At 31.0% G+C, this 20084-nt stretch overlaps 1 protein-coding gene across 1 annotated transcript; it reads left to right on the forward strand.

The window, feature by feature from the left end:
- Window positions 1-1933: 1933 nt before the first annotated feature.
- On the forward strand, window positions 1934-18621 carry LOC143917357 (uncharacterized). The gene is made up of 9 exons (XM_077438837.1): window positions 1934-2117; window positions 7691-7800; window positions 9020-9299; window positions 9377-9613; window positions 11197-11418; window positions 15341-15450; window positions 16818-17097; window positions 18022-18258; window positions 18335-18621. Exons 1-9 carry the CDS (start codon window positions 1934-1936, stop codon window positions 18619-18621), a joined length of 1947 nt encoding a protein of 648 aa, XP_077294963.1.
- Window positions 18622-20084: the final 1463 nt, after the last annotated feature.

The following is a 20084-nucleotide window of genomic DNA, read 5'->3' on the forward strand; positions in this document are numbered from 1 at the left end:
TTCTTCTTTTTTTGCGATGATACCTACGTCTAGTATTATTTCCAGCTTAAAGAGATTCACTGCCAAAAGAAAGTTTTTTTTTTTGTGTGTGGGGAAAACTTATCCAAGTATGTATTCTTGAATCGACTTCACCACACAATTTTCTTTTTTATTTTCAAATGTTGCAAAATCGATACTCTCGTCTAATTATAGTCCAAATTTAGTCACGTACTTTTAATATGAACAAAAAATTATTTCATATAAAACATTCACGGATGCACATATATATAAAATATATACATATGTATGCATGTATAATATTCAACTAAAAGTGTGGTCAAATTTGAATATATGTAAATCTGACGTTAGCTTAATTGATGCTCGTGCAGTGGATTAATTAATAACTCGTTACGCCAAACTAAATAGGCTTTCGCTAATTGAAATCTGTCAAAAAATTTCTGCTATAACGAGAACGAATGTGCTATGTGTAAATTTGAACGCCTCGGAAAATCGTTCATATTATATACCCTCGGTTTGGAAAATCGTTGGATAGCAATGGCAGATGAAACGACGATTTTCTGTGTTAATCATCAGCACTGTTCGTTAAAATATTTATTTTACTCTATAATATTATATATACTAGACACAGTTGCAGTTTGCAGTGTATAAACAATAAAGTTAAAACGAGACATTGTAATAAAGTGCACACACTGCGGAAAACTTGGTCTTGAAAAGTTTAACGGTCAAGGATTTCATTCCTTAGTAGTTCAGATTTTATTACAGAATTATTGTATTGTAGATGCTTTAAATATTTTTATGTGTTATTCAAGACTAAATCGTTGACTTATATATTTGAACAATAAAAATTAAAACTGTAATTGTTAGATCGATATATTTTATTACGTATTTTATAGCAAATCAAAAGTAGTATATTTAAGCTCAAGCTAAGCACTCCAGTTTCATTTAAAATAAATCAATTTGGTGTTTTATTTATTTACTAATCAATTAATAAAAAAATAAAGCTTTTTATTTATGTCTATTGCAGCTATTCATTATTGCTGGTTGTATTAAAAGTATTAAAATGCAGATTGGTTTTCAAGATCTATCGTTCAAATGACTATAAGCGATTGTATGTATGTATGTACTAAATCTATATATAATATAATAATACAATTTAAATAAGTTTAAAAAAATTCTGGCTTCGTTGGGTATTTCTGATAAAAAAATAGGCAATTGTGAATTGCAAATATATATGTGAATTGCAACGCTAAGATACGCTTCAAAGAAAAGTCTTCAAAATATCGTATAGAAATATATAGAAATATAAGGTAGAGTATTTGAAGGTAGAATTTGAAATTAGCCAACACTTTCTTTGATCTCCATTTGGATGAAAACGAAAATGTAATTTTTTTAAATTCACTTATAAGTTGCTACATATGTACATACATACTACATATGTGTATAATATGTATGTAATTACATTAAAAAAATATCCTTTCCAGTATTTTCAATGTCTTGCACGCATTCTTCTATTTAATTAAGTTATTCCAATTTTTTAATATTTTTTTGGGTACATGTACATACATATGTAACATCAGTGGCGGACTATCGAACAGCAAAATTGGCACATATCTGTGGCCTCTAAATTTAAGGGGCCTCCAAATCGTTCTGAGAAAAATTATAATTCGGAAATTCCTATGCATTTTGGAGTTTACTACTTTTTTTATGTAAAGTATAAAGCTTTGCGATAATTGCTCTCGCCGTCGTCGATTGTTTGGCCTTTCTAGATAAATTTCACTGCTACAAAAGAATTCGCTAATTAATTACATTAAAAATGGCAGAATATTGGCACAACTTGAAGAACAGTCTTCTGAAAGAACTGAAGAGCAGCTCCCTGAAAGGAATGAATATCAACCTCTTGAAAGGGCCGAAAAACAGCCCTATATAAGAACTGATGAGCAGCTGTCTGAAAGGAACGAAGACCAACCACTGGAAAGGATCGAAACGCAGCCCTGTAGAAGAACATGAACACCCCTTTGGAAAAATTAATGAGCAGCATTCTACAACGTCTGAAGAACTGATCCCAGAAAGTACTGAAGAACAGTTTTCTGAAAAAGAAAATGAGGAAGAAAGTAAAGGTAAAAATGATTGTGGCCAGAGCATATATCTGAAAAAATTATTCTTTTTTTTTAATAAATAAACCGTGCCATACGTAAAAAAAATAAAAGTAGAGTATACAAAGAGAAACCGAACATAGTATAAAAATATCTATGAATCAAATTTTAATTGTGTAAAAGCAAATGGTAATAAAGGACTCCGACACAGGTTGATATTTTCAGAAAAAAGCAAATCCATTTATTGTTCTGTATGTAAACTATTTTCACAAGCTAAAACTAAATTGTTAACAGGATTTAACGATTGGAAAAACATAACACGTAGTTCATTTCAAATCGAAGTTAACTTTCCAAAAACGGATATCGATTAATGGGCGTATAGATACAAACTTAGAAAAAAAAACAGAACGGAGATATTGGCGATCTGTTTTTTATCTTTGTTTGTTTCGTTCTGTTTTTGATCAAATTTGTGTTTTTTTTTCATCATCGACTTAACGATGGAATATTTTTTTAAGTAATATTTTGAATAACCAATATTTAAAAAGAATTAATAGTATTCGATGGGCGTCTAGAGCAGAGGCTGTTTTTGTTTTAAAATCAAAATATTAAAGAAGCTCTTATTAAAATCAGTACGTTCGTATTTGAAAAACCTATGGGAAAACTGGAGGCAAAAAAATTGACAGTTTATTTCGATTAATATGAGACTGCATTACTAACTACTTTGTGTGATAAATTGTTACAGTGCATCAATGCTACAAATAAATCAGTACAAAATATGCAGCACAGTTTGTTGTTAGGAACAAGATTGATAAAACCGCTTTCAGAGTTTATTCAAAATACGAGAAATCAATTCAGTGAAATTGAAAAAGATTCTAATATTCTTACTGAAAATCATAAATATAAAGACACTAGACGTAAAAAATGAAAATTGCAATTTGAAGAGATATGCGTTCAAGTTAATTTTAGTCAAAAAGAAAACTTTATAATAAATATCCCTGCGCTGCAAACGATTGCAAACCAAGCGCCCGCATGCTCATTTAATACTTTTGTCTCGGATTTTGCCATTTTAAACTTGCCAGAAAGATCCAACTCAATTTTAAGAATTGCCAATCATTAATGTACATCGCAATGTCATCTGCGCAACCCCATGAATATCTCGTACATGCTGAAATTCAAACAGTTAAAATGCAATCGAAAGAGCATTTTTTCATTATGTTACACGTTGCAATGAGTAAAAAACAATACGTTATGATGAATCGATGATGATACATATTTAAACTTAGTGTGGTTAATAAAAGTTGTACTCCTATTATTTGAATATTGAAATAAAAAAATGCGTGTAATTTATTAATTTTATAACTAAGAAGCCATTCTTAAATATGCTACATGAAAATTTTACACAAATATAAATCGGTATTAGTATACATATGTATATTATATATGAGATTTCGTCTCGACACACATCAATGTGCTACGGAACACGGTTTGAAACACACAAAGCAGTGTTGTATACGGAATCGAATTAAAAGGTAATTTTTTGTAATGTTCAATTAATTCAATAATAAAATCTCATATTTAAACGAAATTTTAAAAGCTTAGCAATAAGTTGATACTTCGTTATTTATTTATTTACAAAAACAACAATAGGTATTACAATAACATATATAAGACCATCAAATAACTACATATATGTATGTACCTATACATATGTACCTACATATACATAAGTGAATAAATTTAAAATAATTTTTTTTTAATAATATAAAATATAAATGTAATATAAAACAACACGGATATATGTATATATAGCCAGGACTTTAAGGGAGGGCTTTAACACAAACGCAACCCCCCCCCCCACAGGCGTTTTTTCAATAGAAAAAAATGTTTTTTTTTAGATAATTCATAAGACTGGAATATCGTGTTGATTATAATAGTAGACATTTCTTTATTTTTATGAATTAATCAAGCTTTGTATTGGATATTTATTGAAAAAATTTCAACCGAGGCATTGAATTAAAATAAAAAAATTAAATTTGATTTTATGTATTTTTCTAAATATTTATTACGGTCAAGTTAACTGAGCAATTAAGCAATGTATTTTTTTGAGAAATAATTTAATTGTGCATTAATTGTACCATTCTGTGATTTATTTAAATATTATACACTAGTGGTTTTACCCGGCTTCGCTCGTTATTTGTAATATTTCATGACTAATCTAATAGTAAACATTTTATTAAATTTATTTGAATAGTTTTATTTTATATAAATTTATTTGAATACCCATTTCTTTATTTTATTAAATTGACTGTCACGAACAAACAAACATACATATATACTGTCTCTTTCGAAATTATATGTATACCAGAATCTGTTGCTTGCGCCCCCGGAGCCTTTGCTCCTAGAGCAGTGCTACTCAAACTATGGTCCGCGGCTCATTACTGGTCCCCGAAGAAAGACGTAATTAAAAACATAAAACAATAGCTTATGTCAGAACTATTTCAAAATATAGACTGGTTAGCCAAGCTAGCTTATTTGACAGATATATTTTGCATTTTGAATGACCTTAACTTATCCATGCAAGGAAGAATGTCATCTTGTTTCACAATGGCAGACAATACAGATGAGTTGAAACTAAACTAAAAAAAAATGGAAGATCCATGTTTCAAACGATTGCTTTGACCTGTTTCACAATTTGGCTGATATTATTTACGAAGGAGGAGAGGAGCATTTAATATGACGTCTTTGCGCGATATAATCGTTGTCATTTGACAAATTTATCAGAGCGATTCGATTTCTATTTTCCACCAGATGACGATCCACGAAAGGGAAAAGGATGGATACGAAATCAATTTTTTCCATGGAATGATGAAATATCACCTAATTTGGAAGATAAACTAATTGTTCTGACTACAAATCAAGAATTAAAAAAAAAAATGTTTTGAAACCACAACTTCACTTGCAGGCTTTTGGATCAGATTAAAAGTAGAATTCCCATATTTTTATGAACTTGCAGTGAAAACTATTTTACCATTTGCATCAACTTACCTTTGCGATACTGGTTTCTCAACCATGAGTATAATTAAAACAAAACATCGTAATAGTGTGGATATTTTTGATCCATTGCGTGTGGCATAGTCTTCGATTAAACCACGACTGGATAAGTTATCTAATAACAAACAAGCTCATATGTACATATGTCTCATTAGTTTTTTTTTATTTTTCATTTTTATCTTTGTCTAAGTATATACATATTGTACTTCTTTGAATTCAATAAAATAAATTTTACTACTTAGATTTTTTTTTATTTTATTTGTTTACAAGTTTTCAACCATATACATATACATACATATAACCTTTTTATTTTAAAATATGATGCTGGTCCGTGAGAATTACTGAAAAATATATACTGGTCCGCCAGCTGAAAAAGTTTGAGTAGCACAGCCCTAGAGGCTTCGCCCCCGTAGACTTTGAATCCTTTGAATTGAAAAAAAATCAATGACGTCACGGATTTACGAACCAACAATACATATATATATATACAAAGTCTCTTTCAAAATTATATATTAGATATGTTTATACATATGTATTATACATATCAGTGAGCCGTTAAAAAAAATATTTTGAATCAGATATTTAGCTGTAGCATCTGTCAATCGAAAAATATAATATTTTATATAAAACACACGAGTAAAGAACCAATACTCGTTAGGGCAATCTCAAAATACAATACAGTTCTAACAGTGTTGAAAGTTTTTTAAGGGAGGGCTTTTAACACAGGGTCAAACCACCCCCTCTCCCTAGGCATTTTTTCAATAGAAAAAAAATTTTTATTTTAGATAATTCATACGACTGAAATATCGTATTGAATATAATAATCGACATTCTATTATTTTATGAATTAATCATGCTATTTATTGAAAAAATTTCACCCGAGGCGTTGAATTAAAATAAAAATTTGTAAATTTGATTTTATATATTTTTTTTCTATATATATACTATTTTTCTAAATATGTATTACGGTCATGTAAAAATATAATCTGAATATTATACAAATATAGCAGAATACAGTCAGTTGAGTCAGTTATATAAAGGTACATACATACGCATGGCAACAAAATTTTTGACCAGTTTTTAGTTACAGTTAATAGTTAGTTACTACATTTGTACATATGTATCAGTAATTAGTTAAGTGTTTTGGTCGGTATATACTTACATAATTTTATTGGATTGATCAAAATGTCTATTCTATAAAATTAGAAAATCGCAGGTGCTTTTGACTTAAAAAAAATCATTCCGAACTAACGCCAACATAAATACGATTTTTCGATTATAATTAAAGACTCCCAAAAAATTATTATACATATATTATGAAAATGTATCCTGTTTGTAAAATTCCATTTAACAGATTATATAGTGATTTCAATTAATCTTATGCTTCATATTTATATGATTCAACTAAAAACGTTGACCCCTGTTTGTCCTTGTTAGATCTGGTTAATCTTATGTAAACGACCATTTGAATTAGCAAAATATGTACACATGTATGCAAATGATATTGCAGTTGCCGAGGAAATCAACGTTGATTCCTAATAAAATTGCATTATAATTATTTTAATAATACCTATCAGTATTTATATTTTCCTATGAATTATTTCGAATTTGACAATTTATTAGTTGGATTTCATCAATTAAAAGTAAGCAATTTTATTTTGAACATACATAGCTGCATATATTAAATTTCATGTTGTACATTTTGCTTTTTGTTTGAAACATAACTGTCGACTCTAAATAAGTGATTTTAAATATCAATGAAACACATTTACTAAAATTTCAACGTGCACTAAATCATGCAGTTTTTAAAAAATAGTTTTAACATATTTTTTGTATAAATTACACGCCACCACATATTTATAATATAAAATATGTATATTTTTTATATTCAATTAATACGCATCGTTAACAGGAATATGACCGTTTTCATTTAATATTTGGGTTCAGCAAACTTAATCAGATACAACAAAAAAAACAAAGCCAATAAAATGGGAAATAAATCTGTTAATATAATTAAAAATGAATTCTATTTGCAGAAAATCACAGGGAAAAAGATGAATATTATTTTGCAGTCTATCATTATTGCTGGTTGGATTCAAAGTATTGAAATGCAGTCTGATTCTACGAATTTATTACAAAGTTATTTTCAATCAGCTTTTGGTGATTGTATGCATTGCATTTTCAATAATTTCATTTTTTTACGTGTATAATACATGAACACATGTTAATAAGTAATACGCATATTTGAAATATTATGTTATATAAAATATTATTAGCTTATGATATCTGTATTATATGATATTATTTTGTTTTTTAAAGGCTTTTTATTATTACGAAATTATGTTCACAATACATCTTACATCTATTTTAATAGCTACTGATCTACTGATCACTTTCTATTTTACAATTTTAATTTAATTTTGTTAGTAATCATAGTATTATATCATTCTAATGTTAATGTACAGCATAATAGGACAAATAGCTCAAAAACCTATTTACAAAATTATGATATTATTTTACATATTAAAACATGTATTAATTTTAAGGTTCATTTGCTCGAAAAACACTCAATATATCGTATGAAAATATTAAAGGCAAAGTTAAAATAGGATTACGCCACACATTTTTTGATCTGCGCTTGGACAACAATAAAAAGGTAATTAATCGTTGAATTTTATAAACTAGGCGAAAGACAATTGGGCACAAGTTAACTGAGCAATTAAACAATATATTTTTTTAATTTTGCATTAATTGTACCGTTCTGTGATTTATTTAGATATTACACATATGTATATACACATCAATGAGCCGTTAAAAAAATTGTTCTTAATCAGATATTTAGCTGTAGAATCTTTCAATCGAAAAATATTATATTTTAAATAAAGCACACGAGTAAAGAACCAATACTCGTTAGGGCAATCTCAAAATACAATACCAGAACCGTACCAAGGCATTGGCAACAGGACATTTGCCAAGGCCGCAAAAATCTGAAGGGCGCCCGAAGCGTGAAGTAAAACTTTCTTACGACGAAAAATATAACATGAACAATACATTTATTAAAAGTTCATTGAAAAGCTTATTCCTTTAGTTAGTGGGTACCCATCCACGCAAATCATTTTATTTAACATTGGATTTAAGCCCGACAATAGTGATTTCAGAAAACTATATCTACTTTTTACGAGGGTAAAAAGATTATGTGAATACGATCTAAATACAATAATTAATATTCATAATAATATTATTTGTTTAATTATGTTTTTAGCTATTAAACAAAGACAAAGGAGCGATTTTTTGTTATTTGCCTAGGGCACCAAAATCATTAGCACGTCTCTGTACAATACAGTTCTAACAGTGTTGAAAGTAAGACAGCAAAAAAATGCTTTTTCTACGAAGTTAATAATAGCCATAACGCCAAAAACCATATTGCTCTAATGAGTATCCGCTGCCTGTACAATATAACTAAAATTCGATATAGCGTTCCTCAATCGATTATAAAAACCATTACGAATATCGACAAAAATTTCGATAATTAGTGAATGGGGTCGTTGCAAAGTGCAAAGATATTCAAAAGTTTTTAAATGAATGAATCTCACCCCACTGGAGATAGAGATTGCAGTACCAGTATACCGGTTAACCGGCAAATCGAAAAAATGTCACTCTCAGTAAATACCAGTAAATGATGAATGAATGTGTGTGTGTGTCTTCGTGGATGTGTGTATGTGTGTACGCTCCGGCGCAGCGTATCTGACGCTGACGTCGCTCGGCGCTCAATATCAGGAGTTGGTTGTTGGTTGACGCGTCCGCCACATACTCGCAAACATACATACATATATCGCGTCCGTTTTTATATATATATATTATTATTTTGATTTCAGGTTCACTGTCCGTTTATTGGCGCCAGTCAATGTTTAACTCAATCGCCCGATTTCAACATATCTTTACCGACGGTCATAATATTTCACGGACATTTAGAATGCTCCGATTGCAAAGATGGTTTGGGGAGAACAACCGCTTTGGCGATACAAAATTTGGGCAATTCAAATGTGTTGACGTACGATCACAATGCTGTGACGTTTGAAAACTATTTTTATTCTTCCTTGGCAATTCAAATTATAGGGAAGTCATTGGCGAGAGTGATTGCTCAAATGCGTTCGAGTAAGTGCAATTTAAGTAGAAGTAGTGCATTGAACTCAAATTTGACCCATACTCAAATTTCTTATTTTAAATTAAAGAAGGCGTCGGATATATTCACATGATCGGTCTCAGCTTAAGCGCCCATTTATGTGGTTTCATCGGCAAAGAATTTTTCAAACTGACAGGAGAAAAGATCGACAGAATCACAGGGCTCGAACCTGCTGGACCTTGCTTCTTCAAAGAACCTCAAGAAAGGAAATTGACGAAAACTGATGCAAAATTCGTCGATGCCATACGCACAAACGTGGGATGGTATGGAATCACTGATCCAGTCGGTAAGAAGTCTATTCTGGACCCGGAAGAAACTTGGCAAATACATACAAAATAAAAGTGACGAAATAATTAATCAAATATGCAATAGAAATAATTTTAGCCTTTTGTTTAAAAAATTATCATTCTTATATATGTATGTATTTGCGCCCAGATGTCTTGCGTCTGGTTTCCCGTCATTTTCGCGCGGACAAAATCGCGCCGAGATTTCAGATCGGTACAACTGAGCGCGGCATCATTTCGGCGAAAGACATTACCGCGCACCGGCATTTTGGCGCAGCGTCATTTGAGGGTATCAAAAAATTTAATCTTAACAAGAAAAACAAAATTTGTTTGCAAAATAAATAAATATTACAATATATTACCACTATCCGGGCTAATGATAGAGAGCTGTCCAATGAATAATCTAAACTACATATTGGTATTTTAGTTTGTTTTAAAATAATAATAATAATAATAACTTTCATTCTAAACGATAGGGAGAATAGGAGAATAGTGCAACCTCCAACGCCCATATAAATAATATATACATATAGACAATAAATACAATATTATTGAATAGAAAATATAGAAAAATACATAAATAAATATATAAACAATAATAATAATAATAATAATAATAAATAATAATAAATAATAATAATAATAATAATACATAAATAATAATAATAATAAATAATAATAATAATAAATAATAATAATAATAAATAATAATAAATAATAATAATAATAAATAATAATAAGAATAATTAAATAATTAATAAATTTAATGTCTATTTAAGGCGGTCAGTGGAGTATTTCCATTCATCGAACATATGGACATATGTACATACAGTGAAGAATGCAAATGAGAAGATGCACTTTTATAGATTCTTAAATCAAACTATTATTAAATGTTCTTCTAGTGATTTTTTAAATGTCAATACGAATAATTTTTATATCGTTATATTTATGTAAATTTCCATTGGTCGATAACTTCAGTTAATGTGTCACGAGAAGCGAATGATTTATTTATTTTTATTTCAATCGAACATGTATGTACATTCGTTTATTTGCCTTAACAGATCGATCCAAAGCGACGAGTGTACTAATACATATACAATACAATTAATACAAGTATTTTTATACAATGTGAATTCATACAAACATCATCCACAGTGACATCTATTTAGAATTTTATTATAGAAATTGGCGAACCTCAAGACTCTGAATAATTTGAGATTTGCAAGAGTGATTGGAACGGAAATGCCAATTTATAGGAACTGTTTCAATGAAATTCAGAAAAATTTGCAAAATCTGAAAGGAAGCGATTGAACTGGAGTCACAAACCAAGGTCTAGCAAACAGCTACTATGTAGTGGGAATCGAACCGTGACCACTCCAATATAAAATCAGAACCCTCCGCATCAAATATATTAAGTACAATCATCAAGTATTTTTTTAATCCGATGACAAATCCATAAATGACGCTGCGCTGAAATGTCACGCGTCGAAATATTAGCGCAATTTTGTCAGCGCCGAAATGTCGGAGTAAACTTTGACCTGCATTTTTGTATATTCTAAGCATTAATTAAGGATTTTTTTTATAGGTCATTTGGATTTTTTCCCAAACAATGGCACATTCATGCCAGGATGCTATTTGTTTCCTTGCCATCACGCCATGTCCGTATTTTATTACATTGAGAGTGTCAAAAGGCGCAATGCATTTAAGTCTGTCAAATGCCAGAGTTGGTCTGCATTTAAAAATAGAGATTGCTCCAACGACTCGAAGGCTTCAATGGGACATTGGTTAAAAAGCAATGCAAAACCTGGTAAATATTATCTGAAAACTTTAGCCAAATCTCCATATGGACTGGGCAAATCTGGAATGTTAACATAAAATTTTATACTATTTGAATAAATACGCTTTAATTTGTATTTTTACAAGCTAAAAATGTGTTTTATTAAGGTCGAGATACATTTTAGTGTATTTTCTAAACCTCAAAAATTTACAAGTGTATGCAACGTATGAATATGTATGATTAAGTTGGAATTTTTGGGTCAATTTTTGGGAATTTAGCGCCAAACGGGCCTTATTAATTACCCTTACTTATTAATCCCTTCATGAATGAAATCCTACACACACACATAGGGTGTACATATGTATTAAAAATACATATGTATATGTGCTCTTTGTTCCATTATAAACAAAAAACTCACTCTTTCTTTTAGGAATCGAATTAAAATGCAAAATAAATTGTGTATATATATTTTTTCGTTGAAAAATTACAATATGATTTTTATTTTAACATGATTTCATAAATATGTATGAAACTGTCTTGATATTTTATATATCAGTGAGCTATGGAACGCGGCTTGGAACACAGAACATAGACAGGTTCGAATTAAAAGGTTATTTTTCCACAATTTCCATCACTTTCAATGTTAAAATCTAATTAAATTAATCAAAATTGTGTGTGTTTTGTAGTAGATGAAGCGTAACATCAAATTAATTCAATTTTTTTTACCAAAGTTCGACAAATTACCATACACGTGATGTACATAGATGTGGACAAATCGAAAATGTACCTTTCTGATTTAAAAAAATTCAATGAAGAGAAGAAATAGTGATTCAAAATTTGTCTCATTTTATTATGACACAATAAATTGAATCAATATACATACATTTATGTACCTGTAATTATTTAGTTGAATAAACGATAAACTAAAAATGAGACAATGTAATAAAGTACAATATAAACAGTCCGGAAAATTTTGTCGTGAAGAGTTTAACGTTCAGGGATTTCATTTTTCTCTAGATTAGTTTTTTATTACAAAGTAACTGTAACCTGAGCATTTTTAATTTTTTTTTTTTACTTAATGTTCGTTAGTATAAAAATTGCGATACATTGTTAATTTTTTAATTAAAAATTTACATTCATAAAATGTCTTGGAATAAAAACTGATTGCTTTTTTTATTGTGAGTTCAGATAAGTCTATCTTATATGCAGAAATGTACAGAAAAATATTTTATTTAATTTGCAAAATCACCTTTTGTCGATAACGTAACATTATCGATTGCAAAATGCGTGTTTTTGAATATCAATGAAACAAGCTGGGTTAAAGATCAATGCAGATATAAAAAAATTAAAAGAATTGTATAACTTTCGCATAAATCTGAATGATTTGGATTCAACAATCAAATATTATTAAAAATTTATATTACAATTTTTAACCCTTACCACTCGTCGACCAATTTAAAAATTGGAAAAATGAAATTGTTCCAAATTCTAAATTTGATAACATACATATCATCATCATTATTTACAGCCATTCGCCATCCACTGCTGGATGAAGGCCTCTCCAACACGCTTCCACTCGTCTCTGTTTTGCGCAACACTCATCCATCTCAGTCCGCACATTTTTCTAATTTCGTTCACCCATCTTCCTTGCGGTCTTCCTTTTACTCTTTTGCATTCTCTCGGGTACCAGTCAAGCACTTCTTTTGTCCACCTTCCGTCCATCCTCCTAGCTACGTGACCCGCCCATTGCCATTTCAATCTCTTCACTCTATCCACTATGTCCACTACCCTTGTCATACTTCTCACCCACGTGTTCTGCTTTCTGTCTTTCCTCGTTATGCCAAGCATACAGCGTTCCATACTCTTTGAGTGCATTGGATTTTATTTAGCATCTTGGCGTTCAGTTTCCAAGTTTCACATCCATACGTCATCACTGGCAAAACGCATTGATCAAAGATCCTTTTCTTCAGGCAGAGTGGCATTTTTGATTTAAAAACAGCATTCATCCGTCCAAATGCACTCCATCCTAATTTCATACGTCTCTTTATCTCTTCATCTTTACTACCAGACATGTCAATTATTTGACCTAAATATAAATAATTATTTACTACTTCTACTGGTTTATCATCTAATGGGATGCTATCAGGCATGCAATAACTATTGAACATTAGTTTGGTCTTATCTACGTTAATTTTTAATCCTACTTTTCTACTTTCCCTGTCCAGCTGTGTTAGTCTGTTAAGTAGGTCAGCTGAATCACGAGCTATTAAAACTATATCGTCTGCGAACCGAAGGTGACTCAAGAAGCGACCGTTGATGCTTACTCCGGCTGCGTCCCAATCCAATTTCCTGAAAACTCCCTCAAGCACCGCATTGAATAACTTGGGCGAGATTGTATCTCCTTGTCTTACTACTTTTCCTATGCTAAATCTATCTGTACCTGAAAAAATTTTAACCGAAGCTGTGGCATTCTTATATATTGCAGCTAACAGTCCCACATAGGGTTCCGGCACTCCCTGTGTTTGTAGAACGTTAAGTACTGCATTATGGCTAACTGTATCGAAGGCTTTCTCATAATTGACGAAACCTAGGCACAATGGCCTTTGATATTCGTTGGCGCGCTCGATTAGTTCGCCAACTACTTGGAGGTGGTCCATTGTGCTGAAATTTGCCCTAAACCCTGCCTGCTCTATAGGTTGGTTCTCGTCGAGGATATTTTTCAGCCTTTCTGTAATAACCTTCGTGAAGAGCTTGTAGACCGCTGAAAGTAAACTAATGGGTCGGTAGTTCTTGATATCGTTTTTGTCGCCTTTTTTGTGTATTAAAATGATAGTTGCGTTATTCCATCCTTCTGGTATAGCTTGGTTCTGGATGCATTTTCTGAAAAGCCTAGCTAAGATATTAATTAAGGGGGGGCCGCCACATTTTAGTAAGTCAACGGGAATATTATCTTCCCCTGGAGTTTAACCGTTCTTTGCAGTTTTTAGCGCGGCCTCTACTTCGCTAGGCAATACTGCAGGAACCCTTTGGCCGTGTGTCGATTCCGGAGCGGGGAATTGGCCGTTTTTGTTCTCGTATAGTTTTGCATAGAACGTGTAAACTCTGTCTGTGATTTCTTCTCTATTCCTAATTATTACTCCGCTCTCTGATCTGATTGCGATCATTTGGTTTTTGCCTAAGAAAAGATCCTGTTTGCACTTTTTCAGGCTACGGTTATTCTTAATGGTTTTAACATACATATAATATATTATAAATGATTTTTACAGAAATCACAATGAAAAAGATGAGTATTATTTTGCAGTTCTTCATTATTGCTGGATGCATTCAAAGTATCAAAATGCAAATTGATCTTACAAGGCCACTAGAACCTCTTTTTTATTTTCTTAATTGTACGTATAGAATTTATAGTATCATTATTTATATTATTATTTTAAATACATATGTATGTACGTGCCTAGAAAAACTGCAAATCAGATTAAATTCTGATTGGTCGGTGGCTTTATATTTTAAATGGTCAGCTATTATAAAAATGGTCAGTTTTTACATTGATAGCAGTTCGTACATATGTAAATTGATTTGTCAGACTCTCATATTTAATATGTAATTTTATACAGTTAAATGTTAAATTTACTTTATGACAGATTGTTTGTAATTTTACATATAATTTTTTTTAGCTATTACCCAAAATTAAACGAATTTTTAATTTGGAATTTTGGCAAATCAAATAAAATTACATATTGATCAAATTCGTATGTTTGGATGTAGTGACTGGACTGTAATTAATACCTGACCAAAAATTTAAATATTTGCTATTCTGAATCTGCTTTGCATGTACATTTATTATACTATATGTATGTAAAGCGGTGAGGAAACTGAGACGCAGTTTTAAATTTAAAACTCATACAACTTTAATATAGATTAACTTTTATTATTAAAACATTTCAATTCGAAGGTCCCCTTGGTCGGATTCCATTCAAAATATCGCATGACAATATAGAAGGTAAAGTAAATCAGAAAATACAGCATACCTTCTTTGATCTGCGTTTGGATAACGAAAAGACTGTAAGTAGTTGCTAAATGTTACATTAAATACTAGATAATCCAGTGCTTCTCAACCGGCGTTCTCTTTTGCCAAACGTTGCATTGAACGATTTCCTATATGTATTCGTTTATGTCGAATATAATTCCCAATGGAAATAAAGTAGCATCGCATTCAGAGTAACATTTGAATTAAAAATTAGCAGTATTTCGACATATTATATTAAACAGCACCATAGAGCAATGGTTAGCATGTAGTGCTTTTAATTGTGTGGTCACGGGTTCTATACTTGATGTGTGCTGCTGGCCAGACCTTGGATATTTGACTCCAAGTTCGATTGTCATCCACCTTAGTTTGCGAATTTATCTGATTTTTATTGTAACGATTGTAACAAATTGGAATCCCTGTTCTATCTCTTTCGCAAAATTTGAGCTATTGAGTATCTCGATTTTTGGAGACATAAGCTTACTTCAATGTCAGCTAGCCCCCCTCCCCCCACCCCTCATGTTCAAAAGTAATCTAAAGACTGGAACTGGTTCAAAATCAGATAACAAATTTTTGCCGGGCAGAAATGTCGACGAACTAATATAGAGTGAAGCAAATAATAAGATTTATCTTGTTATTAGTAAAATATATTTAACCCTTTGAGTGGTGAGGTCTTTTCTGTTTAAAAGCCCGCCACGCTGCAAATTTCCAACTAGAATTATGTATTTAGAAATCCAATAGAAAGCAGGTATAAAAATTATAGCTAATACAAACAAACCCTAGATAACTACCGCCAACATTTAGAGTTTTGTAAAGGTGTGTTTAGACTTTCTAATATATCTTGCAACAATATAAAATAAACAAAATAAGTCTATTAATGAATGTATTTTTCCAAAACTACATAGTTCCACCTTCTTTATTATATTTAAAATGTAATGCTCACAATCTAAATGCCAAGCCACAATCTAAAATACTCAGCAGTTAGGGATTTCCGTCGAGAAATTCTGCTATGGTTATAAATTCAGAAATTCCGGTGTAAAGTATTTATAAACATTGACACGGATTACACGACCCATATTCAAACATTTTTTTTTCAATGCTACCTGAAAAGGCTTAGCGGGTAGTATTCTTGTTTATACATACTCAAAAAATAAGTAATAATAAGTATTTCAGGCTCACGGGATTATTGACAAAAGCGATCGGCATTCAAAGGGTTAAAGAATCACTGCAGACAATAATGTGTATACCTTATTGTCATAATTTGGTTTTATTTAGCCTATTTTCACTATTTCGATAGTTGATTATTAGTGTATAAATTATCTGTCAATAGAATAAAAACATTTTGAATTTTCAATACAAATATTTACATACATATACATATATCTTACATATTTTTCGATTTCAGGTTCGTTGTCCGTTCAATGGCGCCAGTCAATGTTTAACTGAATTACCCGAATTCGACTTAACTTTGCCGACAGTCATAGTAATTCACGGCTATATAGAAGACTCTACATCCAATAACAGTTTGGGGAGAGCACTCGCTTTGGAGATCCAGACTTTAGGCAATTCAAATGTATTGACGTACGATCATAATATTGTGACGATTGAAAACTATTTGTATTCTACTGTCGCAGTTCAAATCATGGCTAAATCATTGGCTAGAGTGATTGCTGACATGCGTTCAAGTGAGTGCATTGTTTTTATAATATTATATATTTCGGTGATGTAGCATTTGGTCAAGTTCCATGAAGTTTCACTTTCAAATCTTTTAAAACCTTACATGTGTACATATTGTTATGTATCTCGCTTATCAATGTAGTGGACTAACCAGTAGGGAAAAGACTCACCATTGATTTATAGCACACTTTAAACACTGATTAACCGAAATTGTACGACACGTGTCTTCAACACTTCATTGTTTTAAAGAAGAGTATATAAACTCATTACTGTTAGAATTTAAATTAGTCATCAGAGAGTGGTAGTCATCAACATCAAGACTCCGAGAGTGGTAGTCGATACCATCGAGACTCCGAGAGTAGCAGTCAACACATCAGCAGCAGAACAAAGTTAAATAGTGAATCAAAGTTAAAGTGAAACTGTTACGTATCTCATTTAAATTCTCTATGTATGTATGTACCTATGTATTTTTCGTCAATTTAATTAATAGTCGACAGTCTATTGTTCTGACGTCATCGAACAAATAATTCTCTTTTTTCTGATTCAAAACATTTGAAGTTCCCGGGGGCGCAGACGCCGATGGCGAAGCCCTAGGGCTCTGCCCCCTAAAGGGCGCAGACCCCAGGGGTGTACAAATATTTTTTTATAAGAGACTTACTATATGTATATGTTTGTTTGTTCGTGACAGTCAATTTAATAAAAAAACAAATGAGTATTTAAATAAATTTAATAAAATGTTTACTATTAGATTAGTCGTGTTTAAGCGTTTTATATTACAAATACCGAGCGAAGCCGGGTAATAAAGCTAGTAATAAATAAATCTTGGTTAGTTAATGAATTAGTTTTAAAAAAATGGAAATTTTATTTAATCTTTCATTAGAACGTGACAATATGTATAGGTACATACATTATTTAAATTTTAAACATTTCAGGTGGCGTTGGATATATTCACATGATTGGTCTCAGTTTGGGTGCTCATTTATGTGGTTTTGTCGGCAAAGAATTCTTCACCATGACAGGTGAGAAGATCGACAGAATTACGGGACTCGATCCTGCAGGTCCTTGCTTCTTCAGAGAACCGGTCGAAATGCAATTGACGAAAACTGATGCAATTTTGGTCGATGCAATACGCACTAGCGTGGGAGTGCTTGGAGTTACAATTCCAGTCGGTTAGAAATCGATTACATTAAAATAGGTTACTGTTGTTTTTGTTTGTGACGAAATCAAAATGTCATTATTTTATAGGTCACGTTGATTTTTTCCCTAACAATGGTACAGAGATGCCAGGATGTCATATGATGTCTTGCCATCATGCGATGGCTGTGAGATATTACATGGAAAGTGTCAAAAACCGAAAAGCATTTTTATCTGTCAAATGTGACAGCTGGGGTGCGTTTAAGAATAAAAAGTGCACGACTAATGCGAAGGCTTTGTTGGGACATTGGTTAAAAAAAACTACAAAACCTGGTAAATATTACTTACAAACTTTAGCTGAAGCTCCATACGGTCTTGGAAAAGCTGGAATACTATAATAAATTATAGGATTAAACTTTATATTAAATTGTATACTTAAATATTTGTTTTACTTTAATAAATAAACTAAATTATAATTATTTTGCTGTGTTTTTGTTTAAAATAGCACTCATCTAATTGACAAGTGTTTATACCTACATACATACATACATAATATATGTATACTCGTATGTACGTAAATATTTTATTTTATTTCATAGAGCATGAATACAAGCCTTATTTTATTTCATAGTGCTTTTTGACAGATACAATACAATCTATATACATAAGCATTTTATACAACGAATTCATATAAACATCCACAGTGACATCTATGGAGAAACTTTTGTAGCATTTTATAATCACATTAGCGAACCTTAAAACGCTGAATAACTTGAGATTAGCAAGTGAGATAGAAAAGGGGATTCCAATTTTACAGTAACCGTTTCAATGAATATCAGAAATATTGGAAAACTCTGATAACGATCGACCTGGGGTTCCAGTCCAAGGTTTCGCCAGCAGCAGGATATATGTACATACATATGTATATCAATATATGTAACTATCTTATTGACAAAATGGTCAGTATTATTTTACTAAAACGATCAGACCAATGAAATAAAGGACGATCCTTTTAAATAAAAGATGTATGGTCAGCTTTGCCAAAGTGACGCGTTCGAGTTCTCTGTAATGTCACTGTGGCAAATATGTTAAATTAAAATAAAATAAAATATGTATAACTGATCATTTATAATTACCAACTGTTTTTTTATATTATTTTATTGACTATTTGTTATATTAAAATAACTAACCAAAATCATTTAAATTTGAGAAGAAAAATGAAATGTACTTTATTATTATTATATGTATACTTTAATATTGACAATTCAATACACATAGTTTTTCATGTAAATACTGATCACATATCTTTTATATACATCTAATATATAATTTCGAAATAGACTTTGTATGTATGCAAGTTTTGGGTGTTCGAATCCGTGACGTTATCGAAAAAATCAAATTTTCTATGACGAAAATACTATTAGTAAAAATAAATCCATGTTTACTATAAGCCGTTTTTATTGAAAATATCTACCGTGCGAAGCCGAATAAACCGAATAGTATAATTAAAATACCAACTTAATACTCACAAATGGTATAAAATTACATTTAAAAGACCCACATACATAATCTTTATAACACATCTAATCGAATCTGAAGTGAGCTCAATGTAAATTTTCACTCTTTGAAATTAGTTCCATTGCAAACTTTCAAACTTTTGCACATACACACATAACCATCCACGTGTTTATATCGCACTAGAAGCGAAATCCGAGTCTAAATTTATATATCCAGACACCTTATCCGTACCAGTTAATTTCAACTAGAGGCTCACATTCAATTAAGCGAGTGAAAAACGACCCAAAGTTACAGAGTTAATTTTTCCCCAGACGAGGAAACGGATATTCGTGAAATTTGCCAG

Source organism: Arctopsyche grandis, chromosome 9 (assembly GCF_051622035.1).
Source record: "Arctopsyche grandis isolate Sample6627 chromosome 9, ASM5162203v2, whole genome shotgun sequence".
Lineage (NCBI taxonomy): Eukaryota > Metazoa > Arthropoda > Insecta > Trichoptera > Hydropsychidae > Arctopsyche > Arctopsyche grandis.

Excerpts from the sequence above, each read along its gene's own strand:
- LOC143917357 (XM_077438837.1), top strand. The coding sequence starts at position 1,934 with ATGAGCAGCTGTCTGAAAGGAACGAAGACCAACCACTGGAAAGGATCG. Across the intron at positions 2,118-7,690 it reads AAATGAGGAAGAAAGTAAAG|GTTCATTTGCTCGAAAAACA; the intron begins GTAAAAATGATT and ends ATTAATTTTAAG. Across the intron at positions 18,259-18,334 it reads TGGAGTTACAATTCCAGTCG|GTCACGTTGATTTTTTCCCT; the intron begins GTTAGAAATCGA and ends ATTATTTTATAG.